Genomic DNA, 24,028 nt, shown 5'->3' with positions numbered 1-24,028 from the left:
AAGACAGATCTTCATCGTGCTCTGCCCCAGGTTTGACCAGTCGGTCTTTAAGAAACTGCAAACAGATGCAACACTCAAATTGGATGTTGTGTGGATTGGGCGTTCCAACTCTCCCGCCACCTTACTGCCTCTCTCTCTCCTTGAGCTATCAGTTTTGCTTAGCCTCAAACTGAATATCGGATTATTATTTTACAACTCTGTCGTTACATCAGTCTGCATTTCTTTGGCTTTTGTTTTTTTCTCTGTGTGTGTGTGCATGGAGGAGAGAGAAACATGACAGTATTGTAGAGATGCCTACGTGCCTACAAAACCAAAGTCACCGGAAAAACTGGTACCTGATTTTCGGCCCCCTTGACTATATGTCAGGATATGAACTCTTCTTGATGGTAAAACCACCTAAATGGTGGGACTGGAAATGAAGAGACTGAACACCTTATGCTGAGGACAGAAGCAGGCAGTGGGGACCAGGGACTGTGCAGCAATACCTAACCTGGTACTGCTGCCAAAGAGCTAATCTTGGGAAACCATGATGTTTGTAGCGCTCCAATGTGTGGGGGTCCTCTTCAAAATCACTACTTATTTAACACAGACTGATAAGAAGGGAATATTGCCTCCCTTCGAGGCTTGTCTGCAGTGCAAAGCTAGGGTCACGTGAATGATATTCTACAGAAATATCTCTCCAGCACTGCATGGGGAGGAATGGGGTGTGCCGTGGATCTCAGTGAGGCAAAACCTAGAGATTTTCCTCAACTTCTGCAGAGATGTAGAAAGCCTGAAACTACCATAATGAAAGTGCGCGGCCAGACTCCCACCAGCTTCAGTGAAAGAGGAGGCAGGCCATGTGTGCATAGCAGTCTAATTGCATTTCTGCATTGTTTATGTTAGTATATTAACAAGGGATTGAAAGGCAGAATCATTAGGATGTGCTTGGGTAGATTATCAGGGGAAACCAGATTTGGAACATCAGTGAGGTATGTAAAATGAACAAGTAAGGAACAAATGTTAATTGTACTTAATTAGAAATGTACTGAACCACCCAAATTTAATTGTGGATGTCTGCAAACTTTGATGCCCATTAGTTTGTCCACAGCGGCTGTTTTTGTTCCCCATGCCACCTTCTATTTTCGGGAAGGGGAAGTCTGAGTCCTTAGAGCTGGTAAAAGTAGGTCAGATGCCATTAATAAACAGGTAGTTCAAAAATGCCTTTGTTTAATTTGACATGTGGCCAGATCCTCAGCTCTAAATTCACACTGGCTGAGGATCTGGCTGGTGGCCTTTGTGGCTTCCACTCTCTACTGCAAGAAAATCTTCTTACGGTGATCCACTAACATAAAGGTACATTAAATGGGTACATAAAAAAATTATGCTAGCTATTCCCTTATTTTCCTGCAGTTGAGGGAATACATTAGCATAACACAGACCCTGTGTTTTTCACATATCTTTCAAAAAAATGTAGAGGAACTGACACGAGCATACATTGCAGTAATGTGGACTTGCAGAGTGTTTGAAGCCAAAAGAGAGAATTGAAATAGCGACTGATCCGCTTCAGCCTGAACAAGCAACGTGCCGAAGCATCTCACTCTGCACTTCCACTGTGAGCCAAAAGTCAGCGTGTGCTCGTGAATACCTTCTATCCTCTGAGAACAGCTAGTAGGGCTGTAGCCTTGTCCTCAGTCAGTATTTTGGAATTTTTTTATCTTTTTTAATATTTTACTTACAAAATGCCATTTGGATCAGACCTGGCGTATACATATGGGTAGGTAAGGTTGACAAATATATGCTATACCACGAGTACAGTTTGCCTCAGGCTGTCCTCAGTATAACACAGTGAATGTACTGATGAATTTATTCTGCAAGGTGTAAATGGTTTCACTATGGGTCTTAGCTGAACCAGAAGCTTCAGCTTTCAAATTTCGGTATTTCTAGTTTTCAAACCACTTTAAATCAAAGCTTTTTCCGAGTCTATTTCCAAAATGTTTTAAACCAAAATGCATTATGTTGCCCGACTAATTTTTTTTTTTTTTTTTTTTAATGGGTCACTGATCAAACCTAAACATAAGGAGTATGGTAACACCCAGATGGTCAGGAGTACTCTGCTTAGTATTATACTTTTAACCCTCTCTGTCCTATCTTTTTTTTTTTCATTTGCTGTTCCTTTTTTACACACACACACATACGCACACCCTTTCCAGTTTCTTTTTTTCCTCCTGTTCCCTCCACAGGGTAGTCTCTTGGCTTTACTAGGGACAGTGTGACACCCAGTCTTAAGGAAGAACACATAAGGGTCATGCAGACGTGGGATGTTATTGCTCGGTCCAGCCCATAGAAACCAAAGGGTGCGACAGGCTCTATGTGGGGACTGCACATCGTGAGCGAGGCCTCGCACGCTGGCCATGTCCGAGGCAGTGGGACGTCCCAGCCCGTAGCCAGAAACCTGCTCCTGCGCTAGCAGGGGCTCTTGGCCAAAGGAAGGCACCAGGTCAAACCCTGTGTGTGCTTCGGAGTGATTATGAATGGAGTACTATTACTGGATCGAGTACACCTTTTACAAAAATATACAAACTTTAGTTAGCATCCTTTTTCCTCTTACGTGTACGCCTTTCAAAATGCCTTTGCAGAAGGCTTTGAACAGACACGGCGTATGAGGTAAGATCATGCTCAGAAAAAAATATTCAGCTAAAAAAATAGAAAACAGAGGTTAAGAGGGAACAGCCAGTTCTTGCAGCGCAGGGAGGCGACCACTGAAGTTTTTCAGGAGCTGGTCCTGGGGTCCGTACTTGTCAACATGTTCAGAAATAACCTGGAAAAGGGGGTGTAGGGAGGTGACAGAGTTTGCTGATGATATTAAGTTATTCACATGTGTAAGGATGAGGGCTGATCGTGAAGAAAAGCAGAACTCTGTGAATCTGGGTATCTGAGTGATAAAGTGGCAGGTGAAATTCACTGAAGATAAATGTGCATGATGTACACAGTAAAAACTAATTTGACTTTCACATATAAAATGTAAATGTAAAAATGCTGTACATGTAAAAAGGCTGTTGGCTGATCATTACTACCACAAAGAGAGATCTGAGTGTTGTGATACATGGGTTTGTGAAAGTAATCACAATCATGAGCAGGTCAAAAAGCAAATCAAGTGTTAGGAATTACCAGGAAAGAAATAAAGAACAAAGTAGAGAACACCATGATAACTCCACATAAATCCATACATTTTCAACATCTTTTGTACTATGTGCATTTCTGATCCTTTCATCTCAAAGGATGCAGCCAAAGTGGGATGAACACCAGGAGGGGTAACAAAAAAGATCAAAAGAATTTCGGGGAATGAGAGGAATGTGTGAGGGACGAGTGAGGAGGGAGGTCAGGGCTCTGTTGCCCAAAAAAGAGGTGACTTGGGGGGGCTGCATGATAGAGATCTACAGGCTTGTGAAGGACACAGATATCTGAGGATCAGTTGTGTATGTCTCTTACAGTTCAAGAAGTAGGGGCCATTAAATGAAGCCAGGAGAAGTGCAATTTGGAACAGGAAAAGGAGATGGCTTTTCATGCAGTGGGCAACAGATCTGTGAAACTCCTTGCCAGAGGATTTTGGGGGTTTAAAAAGTTTGCAGAAAGTCTTGGAAGAGAAATCCACTGAAGGGTAGAAATGGCCACCATTGCGGGAAGCTCTCGAGCTGATAATAATTGGTGACTGGGGGAGTATTAGGAGGAAGTATCTGAAGTTAGTCCTGCTCTTACTCATCCCCAACCATCTGCTTATGGTCATTGTTGAAACAGGATATGGGGTAGATGGATCCTCGGTCTTATATCCATGTCTGTCAGTATTTTTTCTTCCTGTTTTCCCTCTAATCAAGTCCCCTCTCTCCTTAAAAATGTTTCCCTCCATTCTTTCTCATCCCTTCCTTGTTTTCTGCCTGCACTTCCAGTCCCTTGCTCCAGTCAGCCCAGGGTTGCTCTCAGACCCCCACTTGCAGTGAAGCTGAAAACAAACCATCACAAAAAACTCAACCTCAGTGCAGCAATTGTTCCTTCATCTCCTCCACTGGTCATTGGAAAATAGAAAAGGTGTTAGTTGTGCTCCCTACTTGTCGACAAAGCAGGGAGATTAGTAAAGAGTCACTCCTTTCTAGAGCCAAGAGGACTCAGGACAGCAAAGAAAAGGAAGGGGATTTCAATATTATGAGAAGGAAGGCGTTAGGGATACCTGGATCTTGGAAGGTTATATATATGAGGTTATGCCTAAAAGTCAATTGAGCTGTTAGGAGTGACTTTTGCATGAAATATAACTTATGCCGGAAGGGTCTGAACAATATCTTGGACTTTATATACAGGGAACTTATTTGGAAATAGAAGAAACAGAGAATAAGAGTAAACATTGTATGGAAAGATTTCATGGTCTTTCTTTTTAGGTTTCTGACTGTTCAACAAAATCAGTAAACACTTCTTCCTTTCAGCACAACACAGGCTATTAAAATCAAATGCTTTTTCCCATCGAGAAGTTCTAGCTGTTTGTGAAAACCTCGTGCTTTCAGTGATAATTCTGTAGTTCCAGCCAACGTTCAGCTCCTCTGTGGAGGACACGGTTGGTGCTCTCGGAGAAAGTGGAGGCTGAGTCACAGTGACAACATGGGAGATGAGAATGATTACAGTCTAGCAAAGGAGGGAAAGGAGGCAGACAAGAAGGAAGGAAGGAAGGATTGGCTGAAATATGGTATTCTGTGTCCATGAAGAATGCTAAACAGTGTGAAGCAGGAAATTGAGGGTCAAGAAACAAAATATAATTATCTGATAAGAAACTCAAGATGAGAAATTTTCAGGTCACCTCAGGATGTGCAAACACCCCAAAAACTACTTTCAAATTCCGTTATGTTCCCTAGTGGCCAAGGTTCTCACGTACTGGCGAAGAAGTAGCAAATAAAATGTGGGGTTTGGTGACCCTCACCCTCAGTTACTTGCGTTTTTTGTTGCAAATAGCTGGTGTTGCAGGGTGCCCAGGTGTGCAGATGTGGAAGTGATTTTTTTTTCCCCCCTGTTCAAGTGCAAGCATGGGCTGATGAGGGCTTGAAAGGTGGGACAGGTTAGACTGCTGTTGATCTTATTGCTTCTTTTGAGATAGTTCAGATCAGCTTTCTGTGATAACATACTGGAGTAGTTCAGAGCAAACCATAATGTTTGGAAAGGATGACTGTGAAAGGGAAACACTATCCATTTGTCTGGTTGCATGTAGATAATAGCAGGAAAGGCAGTGTGCCGCTGTCAAATGCTTTCTTTTTCCATACACCCATGGTGATATGCAACAAGACCATGAATGCCATATACCCTATCATTTTCAAAGATGCTCACCAGGAGGATGAGGCATTCAGGACGTCGGGGTTCTCCCCTAGAGCATGTGCTTTCCCTCTAAGTATCCCCCTCAGTGGGGACACAGAGCATCCTACAAAATAGAAAACAACTCAAACACCACTCTGGAAGCTGTGTAGTGCACCAGGGCCCCAACCCAGCCTAATGCATTGAGGCCACCAAGAAATCCTCCAGTCACCCTGCAGCTCAGCAGTGAATGGCTTCTCAGCACAGCTGAGTGCCCTTGGCCACAAGTTGCTCCGGGTCTGGAGATGGAAGTTGAGGAGTGGCGATGGAGAGTTGCTGCTCTTTGGGAGGCACGAGCATGTCTGAAGTGAGATGGGCTGGTGCTATCCCATCTGTTCTTTATGGGCATACATTGACACTGCAGTGGGTAGCAGTAGGGTCCAGTGACAGTGAGAGCAGAGAGGTGAAGGGCTGAAGAATGAATCATGCAGAGGAGGAACCTGCACCATTTTCACCAAGACTGCTTGTTTGGCGTTCCTTGCTAAGCTCCTAAGTATAAACAAACAAACTACAATATATGATGTCAACTGTATCCAGCTCCTACTATTTATAGAAGATTTCCTCCCAGCCCCTCAAACCCACGTACTCTATGCGTGTGTGTGTGTGTGTATTGGGGAAGGTGCTCGGGATGAGCTCCCAGATGGCTGCAGCTTTGCCACCAAATGCAGTGGGGCCAGCATTTCGACCTTTAACTGATTATTTTTCACCTAGAGCAGGAACGTTTGGACCGTAGCTCCTTAATGGACAAGCGCATTATAGTGTTACAGCCAAAGCTCGCGGAGCACGCTGGCGGGGGGCCAGCACACATTCTCCCCCTCCACCCCCATTAAGCACGTTTCACAACCTGTACATGCTCCCTGCTACTATTTTCTCTCTGGGTTTCCTGCCTCAAATTGACTCAATATTCCCCAGGACACGTGGCTACGCCAGCCCCCGCTACCAATTGCACGGTGCTGGACACCGAGGCACGGAGCAGGCAAGGCCCATGTCATTCAGATCTTTTTTGATAACTTCCAAGTGGAAAACAGTCCCTATATATTCTTTACAATTACAGGAATTTCCAGAGTTCCTGTCTTAAAGTCGGTGCCGTCACCACCGCCTCTTGAAAGACGTGAGTCAGCCCAACTTGAATTTGTAATAACATTGCCCCCATGCTGTGAGGAATTGATGGCCACCCTAAAAAAAGGATAGGTGATGAGAAAAATATTGTGCCTGACATTAATCACTCTCAAAAATGACCACCATTAGCGAGAGGATGGCTTCCTCTTGCTCCTAGTACTGGTGCAATTGCCAAATACTACCTCAGTAAACAAGAGTGTGACTGAGGCTGCCAGTGGCTTTGCCAAGAGGAATGCTTAGAGAATTGGATGGGATGTTACAGGAGGGAAAGACTGCAATGGCCTCTGGCGTCACACAGGAGGGGATGGAAGGGAGGAGCTGAGAGGATGAGTGGACGGAAGATGAGTATTTTTCCAACCGATATGGGGATCGAGGCTCTTCCACTGGTATTTGTCACTGTATTACAGTAACTGCAAGTTGCAGAACTGCCTCCAGGGTGGGGAAGAAGAGGTGTCTAGACAGAAGCTGGGTCTATGGCTTTCGTTTCGGACTGTCTGTCATACAGAGAGTAAAATCTGCCCTCTGAATAAGTAGACAAATCCTTTACCTCAGCTCCTATGCTCTGCTATAAATCACTGGGGTGACAACAAAACCACTTTTCTTCTGAGATCAGTGGTTTCATAGGCAGGACTTTAGCTTGGAGCTAGTTTGTAGTTTGATTTCAGTGAAATACATCAAGATGACATGAAGTACACTCTTACCATGGAAACTTTTCCCCATCGATGGTTATAAATATACCACGCTATTGTGCTTGGCATGCTGTATGCTAATAGAGGTGAGGGCTCTGAAACTCATTAGGAAAGGGAACGGGCTGCGGAGCAGAGTGAGGACAGTGTGAAGCTAAGGTTGATAACCATGGCCTTGTCCAGAATAGGCCATGGGAGTTTTCTTATCTCACTTTGGCAGGAGGTGCTGCTAGCTTCCTGTGCGAAATCAGGAGCATATGCTGCTTTCCTCTTGTTGTTTGGCTTCCTCCGCTACACAAGACGGTTCCCAGCACTGTGATTATCTTTGCATCTTCAAACATGGCACACTCTGCTTCCTCAAGGGCTTGATGTATTCTTGAGAAGCAAGCTGGCTCCCCTCCCCCAGGCCACTTCTCCAGGGCCCCCGCCGGTGCCAGCTCCGCACATCACAGACCTTTTATAAAGCTGAACTTACTTCTGGTTGCATAAACCTCCCCCTAGCCCTGTAAATTCCCAAAGCAGAGGGCGGCGAGCGGGTCTGCCGGGCACGCAGGGCGTGCTGCCGGATTGCCCCGGACCCCAGCCCCAGCCGAGCCGCTCTCGCCCCTCCTTCCCCCCGCCCCGGACTTCTCTGGAAACCTGCAGGAGAACTGACGGCTGCTGTTTTTACAAAGGAATAGCCTATTTCTCTGGCTCGTGACTCAAAGGACGAAGCGCGGCCGTGCGTGCGGGTGTGCGTGGGTGCACGCAGGCACCGCGCGTGAGAGCACGCACGCAGGCAGGCACATGGAAAAAAAACACTTTGAGGGGTGAGAAACCTGGTTGCTCTGCTTCTCCCAGCGCTTGACTAAGGCAGCAGAGTCTGGTCACCTTGCTCTGAGATCAAATAACGTTTATAAACACACATTTGTGTACACACCCCTCAGCATTTATCATATAGGATCCCTACACATGCATCATTGCACCCACAAAGTAGGGACGTGAAAGGATCCGCGGGGAAACAGGTGTAAGAAGGGCTTAGAAATCTGCTGGCAGATAATCAGCTTGTTTATCAGTTTCTGTGCACACTGTGTGCTTTTTCATTAACCTGGTGGTAACCCTGCTGTAAGCTTTCCTGAAGATGCAAAGTAACGAGGCTCATCCCACAACAAAACATTTCAGGAATTCGTGCGCTCCAGAGATATCTGGAGTAAGATTCAGATATCCAAAATTCAGTGGGATTTCCCTGCAAACACGCGCAGTTCTCGCTACAAGTAGGATATCCTTGCTATTTTATTGAGTGGATAGTTCGCAGTAACTTGTAATTTCTTTAAAAAGCATCAAAATGCATAGCTGATGTTATCTGAGGACACACACAGCAAAACAAAACATCAATTGAATTAACGTGAAGATGTTTGTGTATTTTGGTCCCAGCCAGAGCAAATTTTTATATTTTCATTTTTCTCTCTTTCTTTCCAAGCATCTGTACTTAACACAAACATTTGGTTTGATGACCACATCTAAGTTCAGCGGAGCCCTTTCTCTTTCTGTTACAAAATGCTTGTTTTTAGGAGCTGAAGTCAGGTTAGGAGGCAGGACTTAATTACTCCCACTTGTCCCATCCTCATCTCTACCCCAAGCTGTTGGCTTAAGCAGTGGCTTCAGGTGGCATTGCTGGCTGCAGCAAGAGGAAGGATGGCTGAGTACTAACCCCAGTAACCAGCTCAGGAGACTGGAGGTGGCTCGTGTCCTCTGTCCTCTGTCCTTAGGCTGTGCCAGTGTATTTGAGGTTAAAGTGAGAGCATTTGGCAGCTGAGGAGAGAAAGCATCTGGTTCTGCATCCAAAGGGATGACTCTTGAGTCTTGTCCGAGGCTTTGCCTGGCAGCCGCGCTGCGACTGATCTGTAAGCATTTGCTGATCCAGCAGACCGTGGAGACGAAGTGGCGCGTACGACAGTGCTCACGTCTCCCGCTGTGTACCATGGGCTGTTGGATAATGTATTCTCAGCTTGATGATGCTCCTTTTTTTATTAAAACCACGGACAGCAGCTATTAAGTGTACTCAATTTTCTACTGTAATTGCATTAACATTGTAATCGGCAGTTTGGACATAGTATGGTATGTGAAGTCAGTAGAGTTCACATATGTGCCTCCAGGGCTAATATTTAATCTTGCATTTTACATGTGTTTTTCTTGTTATTGTGATGTTATTGTAATTATGATGGTGGTTTGTATTATGGTATTAATGAGTAATCAGCACCCCATTGTGCTAAGCATCAACAAAGACATAACGCTGTCCTCATCCCTAAGACCTTGCAACCTAAATATATACAGTCTTTTTCAAGGAATTATGAGGAAGTGTATAATAAGAACTAAGCCTGGAGGCTCCAGAGCTGCAAGAAAGGAGATTGGGGATGCCTTTCAGAGATGCACAAGCAGTTTTTGAATATGCATCGTACTCTCTTTCTGTCCTTTACCAGAATAGGTGTCGCTCTTATAGGAAAGAGCACAAATTTTCAACATTGTAACAAAAAACCATCAATTCGTTCTGTGAGGAAAGGAAAAAAAAATAAAAAATACCTTTTAGTATGGATGAAATGAGATTTTGGGCTCTCTGTCTTCCTGTGCAGAGATTGCCCAAATATCCAGTCACAAGAAAGTGCCTCTGGTACCACCTGTTTGTGCCTACAGTACTGGCATCATGAAATAAGTTCTGATATGTGCTATGGCATGGAAATGTTATCAGCTTACCAACACTATCATGTCTTTTGTGTCCTAATTTTGTTACAAAACCAGACTTCTCAAAGCATTAAATATGCAAAGTAAATGGCCTCTTCCCTTCTGAACAATTTTTAACAATTTTTTCCCATCTGAATGCATCAACTGTCTAAATGCAACTGTCTTTCATCCACCCTCAAGAATCATGCATTAGAAGTTGGCTTTTAAACCAGAGTCTGGAAGAAATGGTTGTGTAGCTAGGGCTTTCTTGCCATGCCGTTGCTCCTTGACATTTCTCCATGCATGGATAACAACGGCCTGCTTCTGTTTTTTGGCTTTTTCAGCTCAATAAGCCTCTCAATGCATGTTAAGAAATTTGGGCAGACGATCATATATCTGTGTTAATGGTTGCAGCCCAAGTGAGTTTGCGTATCATCGTTTCTTTAAGTGGTAATATCTACTAAGGCACTGGCCAGTTTGACGCAAAGCTGTGCAATTAAAAACAATCATGTAAAGTTAGTGTACCATTGATCTTATAAACAACACAAAGTTTAAGCAAGCTGCACAGTTAGCTGAAGGGAAATGAACCTCATTCTTTGGTCAGGATTGCATCACATGCCATCATCCAGTCACCGGGCTTTAAAGGTCATTTCTCAAACAGCTGATATACGTATCAGAACTATTTGATTACAGATACTGTGGTCATTATCTTTCAAATTCACAGAAGATCAAAGGAACATATCAAATTTGAAAGAGCTTGACCCTGCTGAAGGGTTAAGCTCTACTGTTGAAGCTGGAATGGAACAAGCAATAAGTAAATTTTGGATGAAAAGCAAGACTAGATATCCTCAAAGAAGAATAGGGACAGACAGTATTTAAGAAGCATTCAAGAAGCATTCCAATGTGTTTATTTCCATGTGTACCAAATTAGGCTTTGGGAAACAAATTAGCTCTACCATGACCACACCTGAATGTTCTGATTACAAGCCAATTTGTTGCGTAAGGCAAAAAAATTTTTTTCCCTGAGATTTCCATTCATTAACATGACTTTGATTTTTTTTCAGATTAAAAGAACATGTAAATCCCTTTGGCAATTAGGTATAGTTTTGTTTAACTTCGTATTTCTGATTTGCAGGATTATGCAAATTATTATTTTTACTGTGCATCTTATAATCATTGAACCCCAGTATTGATATTTTGCCATTTTGTAAACTGAACTAAAGAAAACATTCAGAAATGAGAACTTGCATCATTTTTCATGATAACAAAATGAACCTGCACATAGTAAAATGGCATCAAATACCTTATGGAATGGATCTTAAAACAAATATAGCTTGTCTTGGATTTAAGGCTGAAAATAGTATGAACTCACTTTTGAAGCCAAGTCTGAACCATGGCAATGGCTGAAAACAGGAGCATTGGAAATGGAATGTTGTTTTTGCACAGCCCTATAATTAGGCTCAGATTGTAAATTCTGACCTCCCAGGCACAGTGGGTTAAGTGTTAACACTGACTTCAGAGAGCTAATATTCAAGGAGGGGCTGTGGAAGTGGATCCAATCATCAGGCTCCACAAACCTCAAGATTTTATGAAGAATAACTATATTTGCCTGGTCATCACAGCACCTGCAGTTTCCGTGACTGATCACTGTTTCCAGAAGAATTGCTTTGTCTTATGTGTTGAATGTTTCAGTCTATCACAAATCAATAAAACTTCAATTTTTATTGTCTTCAGGCATGGCTTTTGCTCTTATACCGAAGGATCTTTCATCCTGAAAGCTGGCAGCAACATAGGAAACAGGATCCAGACCATCACTGAGCGAACGGCAGTAATAGAGGGCAAAAATAAGGTACGATTCCTAGGAGCAGATACTCTTTCTGTGTGACAGCCTGTGTTGAAAAAGCACTGTACGATGCTGTCAAGGTTACAGTAAAGGAGCCAGTATTTTTATATTGTTTAGATTTGAAGAGCTGCATAAATGCAATTAGCTTCCACAGTTGGTATTTATCTGCTGAGGTGTAGAGATGTGCTTCTGCATGCGGTCATATTAAGGTAAGTGACATACCAGGAAAGTACACCAGTGGAATTTACCATATCTGCTTTCCTAGAGCTGGTCTGTAGTATCTTGGGGCACCTCAGGAGCACAGAGGCAGGGTTCCAGGCCATCTTTGCTTCATTTTGTGACATTGCACAATTTCCTGTTGTTTTTCCTATGAGAATTGAACAGTTTACTCTCTTTAGAGGGTTTATTCACAGATGTGGTCCTAGGTTATTAGATGACCAGGTCTTTTCTTGCAATAAAAAGTTTAAAGGGACAAATGAATCCACATTACAGAAGCAAAGAGACATCTCAGTCAGAGAGAGCGTGGTGGGATTCATGCCAGCTGCGTTAACTGCCTAAATGCTAAGTGTCTAGGCCAAGTCAAACATCCCTTTATGGGTCACGGAGAGGTGCGGGCGCTTCTGAAGGACGAGTAGGCATGCTGTGTGTTGGTGTCTAATGTGGGAGAGAAAGCCAACGAGATTAACTTGCCAAGGGCCATGGAGGATTCTCCATCAGTTAAAACCTTTAAATCAAGACGTTTTCCTAAAGAATGCCCTAGATTAGCTGCACTTCCCTGGGTTATACATGAGACTGATTTGGTGTGGTTGCGTAGCCTGTGCTACAGAGGAGCTCAGGAGAAGGTGCACAATGCCATGCCACTGTCACAGCATCTGGTTTCACTGACTAGTTTTATTAGTGGCAGTAATGGCTGAAGAGACCATACATTTTAAAGCCTACCTTATTCTAGACCTGTCATTTCTAAGGACACTGAAATGCTTTTTGTAATTCTAAGGTCACCAGTGATATAGGTCTCCTTTCCTTGATGGCTGCCTTCAGTCTTCTGCATGTGAAAGTGGATATAAACTGTAATTACTCTCCTGTTAGGGCCCTTTCACACACCGCAGAATAAATAGGGCTTTGCGTGCAGCCAAGAATCGGGCCTGGAACTGCATTTTCTCCTGCTGTTGTATTATTTAGAAAGTACCACAGGTGTTCGTGGCGCCATTCCAGCACTTGGGAACAGGCTGGATCCCAGTGAGGCATTTGCTCTATTTAGCTGGCCATCTCTAAGTGCTTAAAGATCAAGGCAGACATGGGAGAAAACAGCTTCCTAGGGGAGACTATCGTAGGAAAGCACATGAAAAATGAGACATAAGGAGGGATTTGAAGGAGGAAAAGGAAATCATTTCAGGCACAGGAAGACACAGTCTATTCCAAAGGGGGAATGATGAACAAAAGATGATGAGAACCAGTTATTTTCCAGAAGGCCTCTAGCCATGCTATGGGTGAAGTCCTACCTGTTCACAGGGTGCAGAAGGAGCTGTCTAATGACCAGACCTCATTCTCCTTTTGGGCCATGCGTTTTGGAGTCAGCGGAAGAGGAGTGGCTGAAATGTCAAAGCAACTTCCAGTCAACAAATAAATTCCTCCCTGGAGGAAGAAGCTAATAACGGGTCCTTGTGTCAGAACTGCAGGTTTTGCTTAAAGTCTTTGGCAAGCAGCCCTTTTTAAAAATATGTGCCTAGAAATGAACCAAGGAATGGTCTCTGCATGTGTTAAGTGGAAAGTTTTGCAGTGAAACTTTGTGGTTCTCCTTGGTATTCCTTGTCTTCATGCTGTTTAGTTCGACTAAGAAAGGTCTACCTTGCATTGCTTTATTCCTCCTGCCTCCTATGGGGAATGGGAAGTTAGTGAAACAATCTCTTTGCTCAGCTTTCTCACAGCTTTTCTAAGGTTTCTTCATTTCTGCTGTTCTTCCATAGCTTTTCAAGCACAGCTGGATTGCTATTGTAAGTAGAAAATGCTCACTAAGCCTGGGTTCCTGGCCAAGCTGTGAGTTGCATAATTTGTGTGCACACAGCTGCTCTAGAGCATCCAGGATTTTTTTTTTTTTATTTTTTTTTTCCGTGAGAGTCTATAGCTTTTCACTCTTTGCAGTCCAAGAGTCATTCTTGGTCTCCCAGACCAAACTCAAAGGGACACAGTTCAGACAAAACCCTTCCTCATCCACTGGGATATTGTAAAACTGTTAATAGCACCGAGCTCACTGAATGCAGCACGTCATCACAAGTGCCTGGCTCTGATGGACTGCTACTGTGAGCAGTTCTGCTACTGCAAGCAGCTATGAAGAGCTCTCTGAGGCACTTCCACATCAATGGAGTCCTGCTATCTAAACAGAGCGTCTACCCCACTTCCACATCCAAGCATAGCAAGCATGGTAAAAACAATCTCAAAGCTCAATGGAAACAACAAAGACGTAGGAGACAAAGCAGTAGGAAGTGGATGAAGAAACTCAAAAAGTTGCACATTTGGGTTAGCATGAAAGGAGAAATGGGGGTGACCACAGGATGAGACTATTGTAATCAAGGGAAGAGATGAACAAGGAACAGTCAAAAGGTTTCTTTTAGCAATCAAGGTAGCTGTTTTCACCTTGCTTAAAGACATTGTGCCAGTTCCACCCATTTCCTGTATGCACAACATCTGAGTCCCTTCAGTGTGGCTTTTCACCGTGGTAGGTTGATTGGTTGTTTGTTTGTCTGTGGTTATCAAGGTAGCCACAGGCATATATTTAAAGTTAGAAAAACCTCAAACCCCGTGTCTGTACGGTTAAAGTAATGCAGGAAGCCTGCGCTACATTATTCTTCTGGTGACAGAGAAACCGTGACAACAGTGTTCTAGTAACGTTTCCGCTGAATCCTCTCTAAACGGACATTAAGAAACTTGAGTGATATAATGGAAGAACTTTGTAACATAAGCCATAATACTTAATCATAAGACAACTCTTAAAGTGATTTGATTCCCCCACCCAACATTTTCATTCTCATTTTGTTGGACATTTCAGTGACTTCCTACAAAGTTGGGCTATTCTTAGGCTTATCATGTAAACCCGTCACAGACGCTCTCCTGTCATTCAGCTGCTAAAAACCATCACTTCTCAGTGTTCCCAGCTAAAGCTAACTGCTATGTATAACTCAGGGATAATGCTGGTTATTATTAACCTTAGCATGATCAGTGTTCATTAAAATGTAAATCTGTGAGTGACCTGCAATAATGAGGTATAAAGAGCTGGTGTAGTCATCGGTATCCGTGCATACGTATCAGGTTTATGTTCTCTCCTGTGTGTGCAGGCACACACTGGTTTATCAACAGCTTTGAAATAAGTCAGTACTCCTTGTATGGGGGGTACAAGGAATAGGGAGCTGCAGGAGAGGTGAACAAAGAGCTTGGGCATGGAGAATGCACAGAAGGCAAGTTCAGATGGGAGTAGAAGGAGTTGGCCAAGAAGAAAGGATGATAAATCCAAGGGAAGGATACAGTAGACAGGAGGGCAGATGAGTGCAGGGAAAAGTTGGAGCGAGTGGAATAAAACGCCCTTGTTTTGGGGAAATAACCTACTAGAGCTAAAGTTCTCAAGAACCTGAAATGGGACGGAAAGTCCCTGACTGCCCCAACCCTCTGCTGCTATTAAATGTTGGGGTACCACTGACAATAACAGGTATCAGGAAACCTGGGTCTGTGTCACACTGCATCCCCCCCAGGAACAGTGTATAAAGAATAGTAATGCATGAAGTTGTGATTTATCATTCATATCTGTATGTGTATGTAGAGATAGATATATATACGGCCTTGTTTTCCACTGCATAAATACCTTACTGACACAAGTTTTTAATGGTCCCATCCCTTGTGAGTGACAAAGCCACTTGACTTCAGGGAAAATGGAAAGTAGTGACCCTGTAACAAGATTCTGCAAGACCAAACCTAGGCTCACTCTTGTCCATCTCTGGTTTGGCTGGCAATGATGGGTCAACATGGCATGTGCTGACAGTGGGTAGTATTAAAAACTGTGACCGTCCAACATAAAGGTGCAATGCAAGATAGTCAGAAGAGTCAATATCTCTCGGACATGACCGATAAGTTGTGACCATGCAAAACAGGATGGGTACATATCTCCTGCATCTTCTATGCCAAGCCCTAAACCTCTAGCTCTCTTCCGCGTCCCCTCATTACTGATGAGACGAGGAAGCATGTATTGTGTCTGCTCTCAGTGCCTACACATGCCAGCTGTCTGGCCAGTACGTCTGTGCTGATTGGCCATCTGGAACCCAAAGCAGAAGAGAAAGCTGTTTAGCTCACTACAACAGCACTTATTTTGATCTTTCTCCTCTTCTCAACATCTGGTTTTCATGAAATGCATGAGATCTTATGAGCTTTAAGTTTTCTGTCAATTTTGGTTGAAATCGGGCAATGGGTTCAAAAATTACTGAGGGGATGATACTGGCAGACAGATGGAGAGGCTGGCAGACAGATGGACAGACAGACAGACAGTGTGATCTTCCTAGGAAGCCAAGCTAAAGATAGCAGTGGAAGCGTAGCTTGCCTCTCTTTCAGCACATCGTAACTTCTGCTGGGGCCTTCCTGAGTGCTACTAGAATCGCTGTCAACACTTCGAAGGAGATTGCTGGGAGGTGCCAGCTGACCCTAGCCCGTGGTGAGATTAAAAGCATCAGAACTTGGCACCTGCCTGCACTTGGCCCTTGGTGCATGAGGGAGGCATGAATCAAGCACTGCCTCTCTCTGCCTGTGGCCGGGGAAGGAAAACAGGGGATGCCCGTGGTATAGCTGTCTGTAGTGTGGTCTCCTTGCCAGTCAGCTGTCTGCATTTAGTCTCATGGTCTGTTCAAGCTGGACAACATGGGATGCAGAGGGAAACCACAGCTCTAACAGCAGCGGCTCGCCTGTCTGACCCAAAGGGGAAGGGGGTGCTGTCCTGCCTGTGGTCATGTCCTGCTACTGGAATTATTTTGGTGTTTCTTCTGTGGCTGTCCAGAAGGTGAAGCGTGTTGTCCAGATGTTTTGCACTGATGCTCCTTGCTGACATGTGAGGCATGCAGATCATACGTCTTTGGCATAAGCAAGAACAAGCTGATGGTGTGCTGCCAATATTTCAACATGGGTCTTCCTAAATAATATTGCTTTAGCCAAAGATAAATCCATTTCATTTTTCATCATTTCAAATAATTTCATTTACTTCAATTTGTTTTTTTAACAGATAGGTTTTCTTAAAAGCATAACTAGGAGAGAATCAACAATATTTGGCAGACATGCACTAACCTACTCAATGCTGAAAGGACAGTATTTTGGTTTTTAAATATATTTAAATGTACGGGCTGTTTAGAGAAGTTAGCACAGCAATCTCTGGATGGAGAGTCATGAAAGAGTCAAGTTACCAACCATTTTCTGGAACCTCCTCCTGCTTCTCTGCCATCAGTTGGAGCAGTGGGAATACTCTACCTAAGCTACTTTGAGACAAGAGGAATTCAAGCAGACCCTCCAGGGGAAAGACAGGCCAACCCTGACTCCAAGCACAGCCATCTTGCCAGTTGCTTTGCACTCTTCCTGCCCCCCCCCCCCAAGTCTTTTCCTCACCGGTTTCTACCACGAACAAATCTGTAAATTCCTCTTCCATCTCTCAGGACTTCTGCTTTATGCCTCTTTTCTTTGCCAGCAGAAGCAGTATCGGATTTGCTTCCCTAGCCCCTGGCTTTGAGATGAGCCTGTAGAGCAGTGCTTCAGCTGAGATGATGGGTGCAGAAAGGAGGAATAAAGGATCAAAGCTTTGGTAGTAAATGGGGTTTGTGGACAAATGATGCTCAAGATGCTGAGCATGCCAGGAAGGATTTGCCCTCTTCTGTCTGTTCATGGCAACTGGATTCAGACTTTGTCTATACAACGTGGTTGCAAATCCAGGGCCTGAAACTCTCTGTTGCGAAGCCAGATTAAACAAGGCTGCGAGAATTTTTTCTCTTGCTTCTTTTGTAGCAATAGCTGTATAGAGGAACCAAGTGGCACAGACTGATCTCAAACAGCCATGATTGCTCAATAAACAGCAACATGCCAGGCTTGGTTTAGTACACGCTGCTTCTCTGGTGGGTTTTGGCTAGCATCCACAATGCAGAACACAGACTGCACCACTGGAGGGCTCACAAACTGTTTAAAGAGATGTTATCTTATCCTTATGACTAATTTATAAGCTAAAAGATTTATGCAGAGACATGTTGTCTCTAAAATATTCTATTCTTGTGTAAATTCAGTCGCTTTTTCCTAGACACTATGGCTTTCCCTGCCTTAGTCTAAGTAAACATAGCAATGACTGGTCTCTGGCACTAAGACCTGTGTTCATAATATTTATCTCCCTTACCCTCCAGAAGATGCTGGTTGTGTGCAAGTTGCCTTTCGGCATCCTTGGCCCATGCTAAAGGAGTATTTGGGACCATGCAAGTTGGTCAAAACCAAAACAATGCTGGGGAAAAGCATTCAATTTAAATTACTGAATTTCAGTACTGAGGAATGTTCTCTAGGTTCATTTAATATGCAAGAAAAGGCATAAAAAAGACACTCCGGTCAGTAACTCCAGTCATACTGCTTAAGCGTAACTCTATGTGCCATCCTCAGTGTAATAAAAGTAATAATCATATCGTAGTGGGTTGGAGCAGTAAAATTTGGATAGAGTGCACAATTTTTCATTAAAATCTAATACCTGATAAAGTCAGGACAAAATATAGTTTGATACTACAGAAAAAATTTCCAAACCATTGGACTAATTGTGGAAGGAATAATTTACATGAGCTTTTGAGGCTCAGTAATGCGCCGGTTCCGGGTGTAGTGGGATAAAGACAGGTGCCCTACAGTCAGAGAGTAAGAGCTTCTTTCTCCTTCACTGTGCATTTTAGGTCACTGCTCCTACCTGGGTAAAGTTGCTATGAGGTAATGCCAACTAACACGAAAAAAAGGCTAATTTTGTGGTGGAAAGTCTGGGATGGCAGAAGCAGTGTTTAACCACCCATATTAGGCCTCTGGCAGATGTTATGGGACTTCCTTCTATTTTGAGTTAGTGTTGATAAAGCAGCTGCAGGAATCCTGCCGCTGGGCCCTGTGTCCGCACTTTACAAAATCATGTTTAAAAACTGGAAGGAATTCTAAGAGAATGAAAATATAGACAGGGCTGGACCCACACTTTATAATTAGGAATTTGTAGAGGTCAGACGACTGAATTTAGCAAAACAGGATGATTTTTTTTAAGGGCTGTAATTATCTATCTGGTATTACTGAGCCTCTTTCATCTCACAGAAGAGCCAAAAAGTACATTAGAAAAATTCTGGCTGGAAATGAGATGTCGTTTGTTAGCAGACAGGTAGCTGACCACTGGGACAGCTTAACAGGGTAGAGGTGCTGTTAGCGTCACTTGTGGTCTTGAATTTGCCATAGGGCAGCTTTCTAAAACAAATAAGCCAAAATCAAACAACTTGAATCCACTGTGTTTGCGCGAGGAGTAGAGAAAGTAATATACTCTTGCTACTAAAGAATGTTTTGGGAAATGAGAAGATCTGTATTATTTAGGGGTTCAACAAGGAGTTTGGGGATAGTTATGAAGTCTCTGAGTTGGAGACACAGAAGTAGTACAAACGTTCAGCCAGTGTTTATGTAGAAATGTAGATAACTGGTCCTTATTTATTACTGACTCACCCTCTTGCGCTTGTTTCTGGACTCCAGCAATCAGGCAGACTTAAAAGAATGTATTAATTGCACAAAAATTATTTTGAAGGTTTTTAGAAAAAAAATGTAATTACAAACAACGGGATTCCGTGGTCACACAATTTTCTTTCATCACTGTCCCAGCTCTGCCTGTAGCTCCAGCCAACACGTGTTTTACAGAAGAAGTAAAACGGAGTCAGAAAAACAGAAAATTAAGCCACTAAGTAGTATCTAAGAGCATGTCCCGCTGCTGAGCTCCGTGTTTATGCCCCGTGTCTCAGCTCCATATCAGAATGACACCTCACTTGTTTCTGCATAACTTTCTTCTTTCACTTTGTGCCCGAGCCATTAGACCACAGTTTTCCATCACGATGAAGGTATAAGTCTTGTTACTACAATGATTTTTATTTTTCTAAAGGCGCATCAAGTGTTATTGGTCCCTGGCGTTCCGAGGTCTCATCATGAAAGTCATATCACTTTGTGAAAGTATTTACTGTGCTGAACCTCTGAATATGGTGATAGAACACAATGTAATGAAATCAAACATATCATTATTTAGTAATAGAAATAATAAGTTCCAAGAAGAGGAAATATTCCAAAAGAGGATGAGTAAGCATCTCTTTTGCCCCTGTCTTTTCTCACCTGACACTTACTTGAGAGCATGAAAGAGAAATAAAATGCATTTAGTGCCAAACGGAGCTAATTTTTTCCCAGCATTATCCAAATGCCTGGAGCATTCCTCACCTATTCCCTTTGCAGTCTGGCTGTCCTACAGGCTGCTCATCTCCTCGGGTGAACCATGTTGTGTCACGTTTTGTGTTTTGTAGCTTATCATTACATCAGCAGCAAAAAAGAAATCAACCTGAAAGACACATTCAAAGATTTTTGGTTATCGTGGCTCTGAGAAGGGTCTTGCTCTCTGCTATTCTGCCACTGTTTCCAAAACTGTATATGGTGACATCTCCTTTAAATACCCCAATGGTACCCGTCACTGAGAGACTGAATCATGGGATTTAGGAAATGGTGACTTAGGAAAAAGAGAAGGGAAGCTTTAACTGAGCTCCTGATCCAATGAGAGCTAAAACTCTTCTTTCTTTCGCAGACTGCTAGCACTCTCGTTGTAGCTGAAGCCAAGTCTTCTGGAATCTACAGCTGTGTGGCATCCAATAAAGTGGGAAAAGCCGAAAGAAATGTCAGCTTTATTGTAACAGGTAAGATCTAGTCCCCACTAGAGCCAAACGTGTTTGCTGGTCCTGGGATTATAACTGTTAGGCTGTTGTGGCTTTTTCATATACCACAGTTTGAGAATTGTTGTAACGTGTGCACCTGTAAACTGATACCATGCTTTTGGGTGATCCTGGAAGGGTTTTTCACAGCAGCTGGTCTGGATTTCTAAGAAAGACCGCGAATTAGGTGAATGACTCATCCCTCCATCGAGTATCCCACCGTGACACAAACTGCTCACAAATACAGCAACCTGTAATTCCCCCTTTTAAACGCCCTGGCCTCTGCAGTCATTCCGTACGTGACATTTTACTGTATTTTCATAAACCAGTAAGCCAGTTTCGTGTGTGACACTGATGGTGTCTATGGTCTCATCCTGCCAACCAGGAGATCTCATAGGGTAGTGCTCAGAGCAGTGCCAGCGTCTGTAGGCAGCATGGTGCTGGAGGAGGGATGCCTGCGGTACCTGGGCAGCCCCTCGCAGCTCTCGGGGACTATGGCAACTTGTAGGTAGAAAAGTGACAGGGTACAAAGTAGAGAGTTTTGTTCCCTCTTCTGAGATAAACAACCTTGGACATCATTTGGGCCATGGCACTGAGAAGACTCACTGTGTTAGCTGCACATATGAGCATGTTTCCAGTTATTTTTACATTATTAGATGTATGCAAGTGTTTGCAGGTTCGGAGACAAATGATTAAACATCTGATTTCGAGAATTACTGAAAAAAACACCATGAGTTTTTGAGAATAACTACTGCATGATTTAGCAGCATAATGTCTGCAGATACCATAGCAAAGGATTTGTTTTCTGGTGAAAGATGTTATTTTGGTTTTGTTAACAAAATGGTAGTTCTTAGAGCACTTAGGCTGATCACAACTTTCAGTGTAGGCCGTTGAAGACAAGCAATTCATTCCGAAATATGGAAAAAGACAGAGAGATTAAAATATTCTGATACTTTAACCCCAAAATCATAATCTTGAAGTTGAAAGCAAAAAATAATTTTAGTGCATCCTGTTTAATTTTTGTTGTTTCTCTTGTCTGTTTTTGTTGTCAGTCTCTCACTTATCATTATGATGTGTTATTGTAGTGAAACTCATTTTGTAACTATACCGAGAGATACCAAAAGAGAGCAGACACACATTCACTAGCTTTGTTTAAAGAAAAAAAGCAAAATTCTTTGAAAAATGTCCCCCTTCCTGATTTTGTGGGACAAAATTTTTATTTTTTAAATATTCCGACTAGCTGTGGTAATGCACTTCCACTTTTCGAAAGTGCCAGTTATCTATAACATAGAACACTGGTAACAAGCATGAGAAGTATTTATTGAAGTCTAAACAGATAAGTGACACAAAGGCAGTCTGTTTGTTAAAATACAGGAACAAGAACATCATCTCCATGTTCTATTAATGGATGTGACAAGAACATTTGCCACCTTGAAGATGTCTGCTGTCCCTGCTCTCAAATCACAGTTTTGCTTTCATTCCTATCCTTACATTGTGTCTGTTTGGACAGAAAGCTAACAACGGCACATAGTTCTCCATAAATTAATGTGCCGATGGAGCTGTGTTCTCATCTTTATGTGGGGACTTCACATGTAACTTTGAGCAGTCACTGTGAGTCGCTCGCTGAGGCTCTTTTAATGTGCAAGATGCTGAATCTGGCCTTCTCTAGCTCTTAGTCCTCAGTCTTCAAAAAGTCCATGCAAGATCCTGAAACCAAAAGAAGCTGAAGCTTGATGGGGCCCATTCACTGTACCCACATCTCCCTTTCAACATTCTGATGGCCGTTTTAAGATATTTTAGTCCAGTGACATGAAGGAGTTAGTTTCCCTACTTAGATCTCGCATACTTAGATCTTGACCAGGGATAGAAGGAAATCCTTCTCCTTGATACCAAAGCTTGCATGAGAACATGCAGAATATTATGAATTTCCTTTGAAGGCTCTTGTATTGGCTGGTGTTCAGAAAGAGGAGTGGCTGCTTTATTATGGCTTGGAAATTCTTAATATCCTCACTAATAGCAAACTTTCTATATAGGGTGGTGAAGTTGAAGTGCATTTGTCCTTTTGTTTCCTGGAGCTGAGCACTTCAGTTGTGTGACATGGAAAGCCCTGATCATCCACTGATACTCGGTGGCACTGATTGAAGGCAGTTTGTTTAAACAATACTGCTGTTTTGTCCTTGCAAAAATCAATTTTGGCTCATTCTTTGGGTTTGCGCACATAGTGCATCAGTTGGGCTCGCAGTGTGTAATCATAATTCTCCTCCGTTGCGCTGAGACCAAACTGCTGTGGTTGGGTAACAGCCTGTGTTTCATGACAATGAAACAAATGCGTCCAGCGTTTGCTGAAAAACACATTGAGGGAGCAAAAAAATGAGAGCCCTAACAGCTGATGGATGTGAACAGGACACTGCAAAGTATTTCCTTCTGATGAGTCCAAAACCAATACTTCAGGTCTTGTGTGACAGCTTGGGGCCAGTTTATCTTATGTTGTTGGGTCTGCTGGCGCCATATGAAACTAGCCTGAACCACACCAAAGTAAGTGTAAGAGAAGTGTCTAAGCAGAAGAAGGCGATTCCATGCAGGAAGAGGAGCTGCTGCCCTCTGTAAAAAGGGACAAGACAGAAAGGAGACAAAGCCTGTCCTGAACAGGAAGAATCCCTTTCCGTGAGGACAATCTCCTTCAGATCTTGTCCTGGGGATTAGAAAACACACGTGCTCCAGTGAAGCAGCTGTGGTGGTCGAGGAGTCTCTTTTCTATAGGCAGAAACTGTTGGGAAAGTTGTGGGAAGGCAGAGCTTGTCTCAGCAAACTTAGTTTGACAGTGGCATGTTCCACCCCTTCAAGAAAAGGTAGATCTGACGAGCTAAGTGGAAGAAGGTACAGCAGAGCGCACCCAGTAAGAACAAGCCCTTTCTGAAGTTATTGTAAATCTCATTATTTCTGGGCTTGAAGTGCGACTCGCATATGTGTTTCTGGGAGGTCTGAGAGTGGTATAATTTTATACCCTGTGCCCCAGAGTGTAGGACATGAAGTCCATGGGCTCTGCCATAGCTTTCCTTTCCTATGGCCTCTGTCAAATGGGTATTTTTCGGGTATTGTCACACTGACTTATTTCTAAAAGCAAATCTTTGTTCAGGGCACAAAAGCAGCTGTTGGACTTACATAAGGGAGATGTGGAAAGGTGATTTCTGAAGGCTCTCCGGCTCACTGATACCACAACAGTCTCTCTAACAACCTATTTATGCCAAATTTAGCTGGGGTAGCCCCCTTCCCTCCAGCCTGCCCCTTTCCCTACATTTTGGGCTGTTTTGCTGGCACACAGCAGGCCCATGGGTGTGTTTGCAATTACAGAGGGT

General features: G+C 43.3%; 1 protein-coding gene across 2 annotated transcripts in view; it reads left to right on the top strand.

Moving 5' to 3' along the window:
• Positions 1 to 24,028, top strand: part of FLT1 (fms related receptor tyrosine kinase 1) — a 113,034-nt gene that overhangs the window by 43,110 nt on the left and 45,896 nt on the right. For both annotated transcript variants that reach the window (XM_063331892.1, XM_063331902.1), the window contains exons 11-12: positions 11,604 to 11,718; positions 20,549 to 20,657. In XM_063331892.1, coding sequence (XP_063187962.1) covers positions 11,604 to 11,718; positions 20,549 to 20,657 — 224 coding nt within the window. The remainder of the gene's footprint in view (positions 1 to 11,603; positions 11,719 to 20,548; positions 20,658 to 24,028) is intronic.

This window comes from Chroicocephalus ridibundus, chromosome 1, assembly GCF_963924245.1.
Source record: "Chroicocephalus ridibundus chromosome 1, bChrRid1.1, whole genome shotgun sequence".
Taxonomy (NCBI): domain Eukaryota; kingdom Metazoa; phylum Chordata; class Aves; order Charadriiformes; family Laridae; genus Chroicocephalus; species Chroicocephalus ridibundus.
Note: the sequence above shows the minus strand (reverse complement) of the source record. Positions and strands in the feature narration are given on the sequence as shown.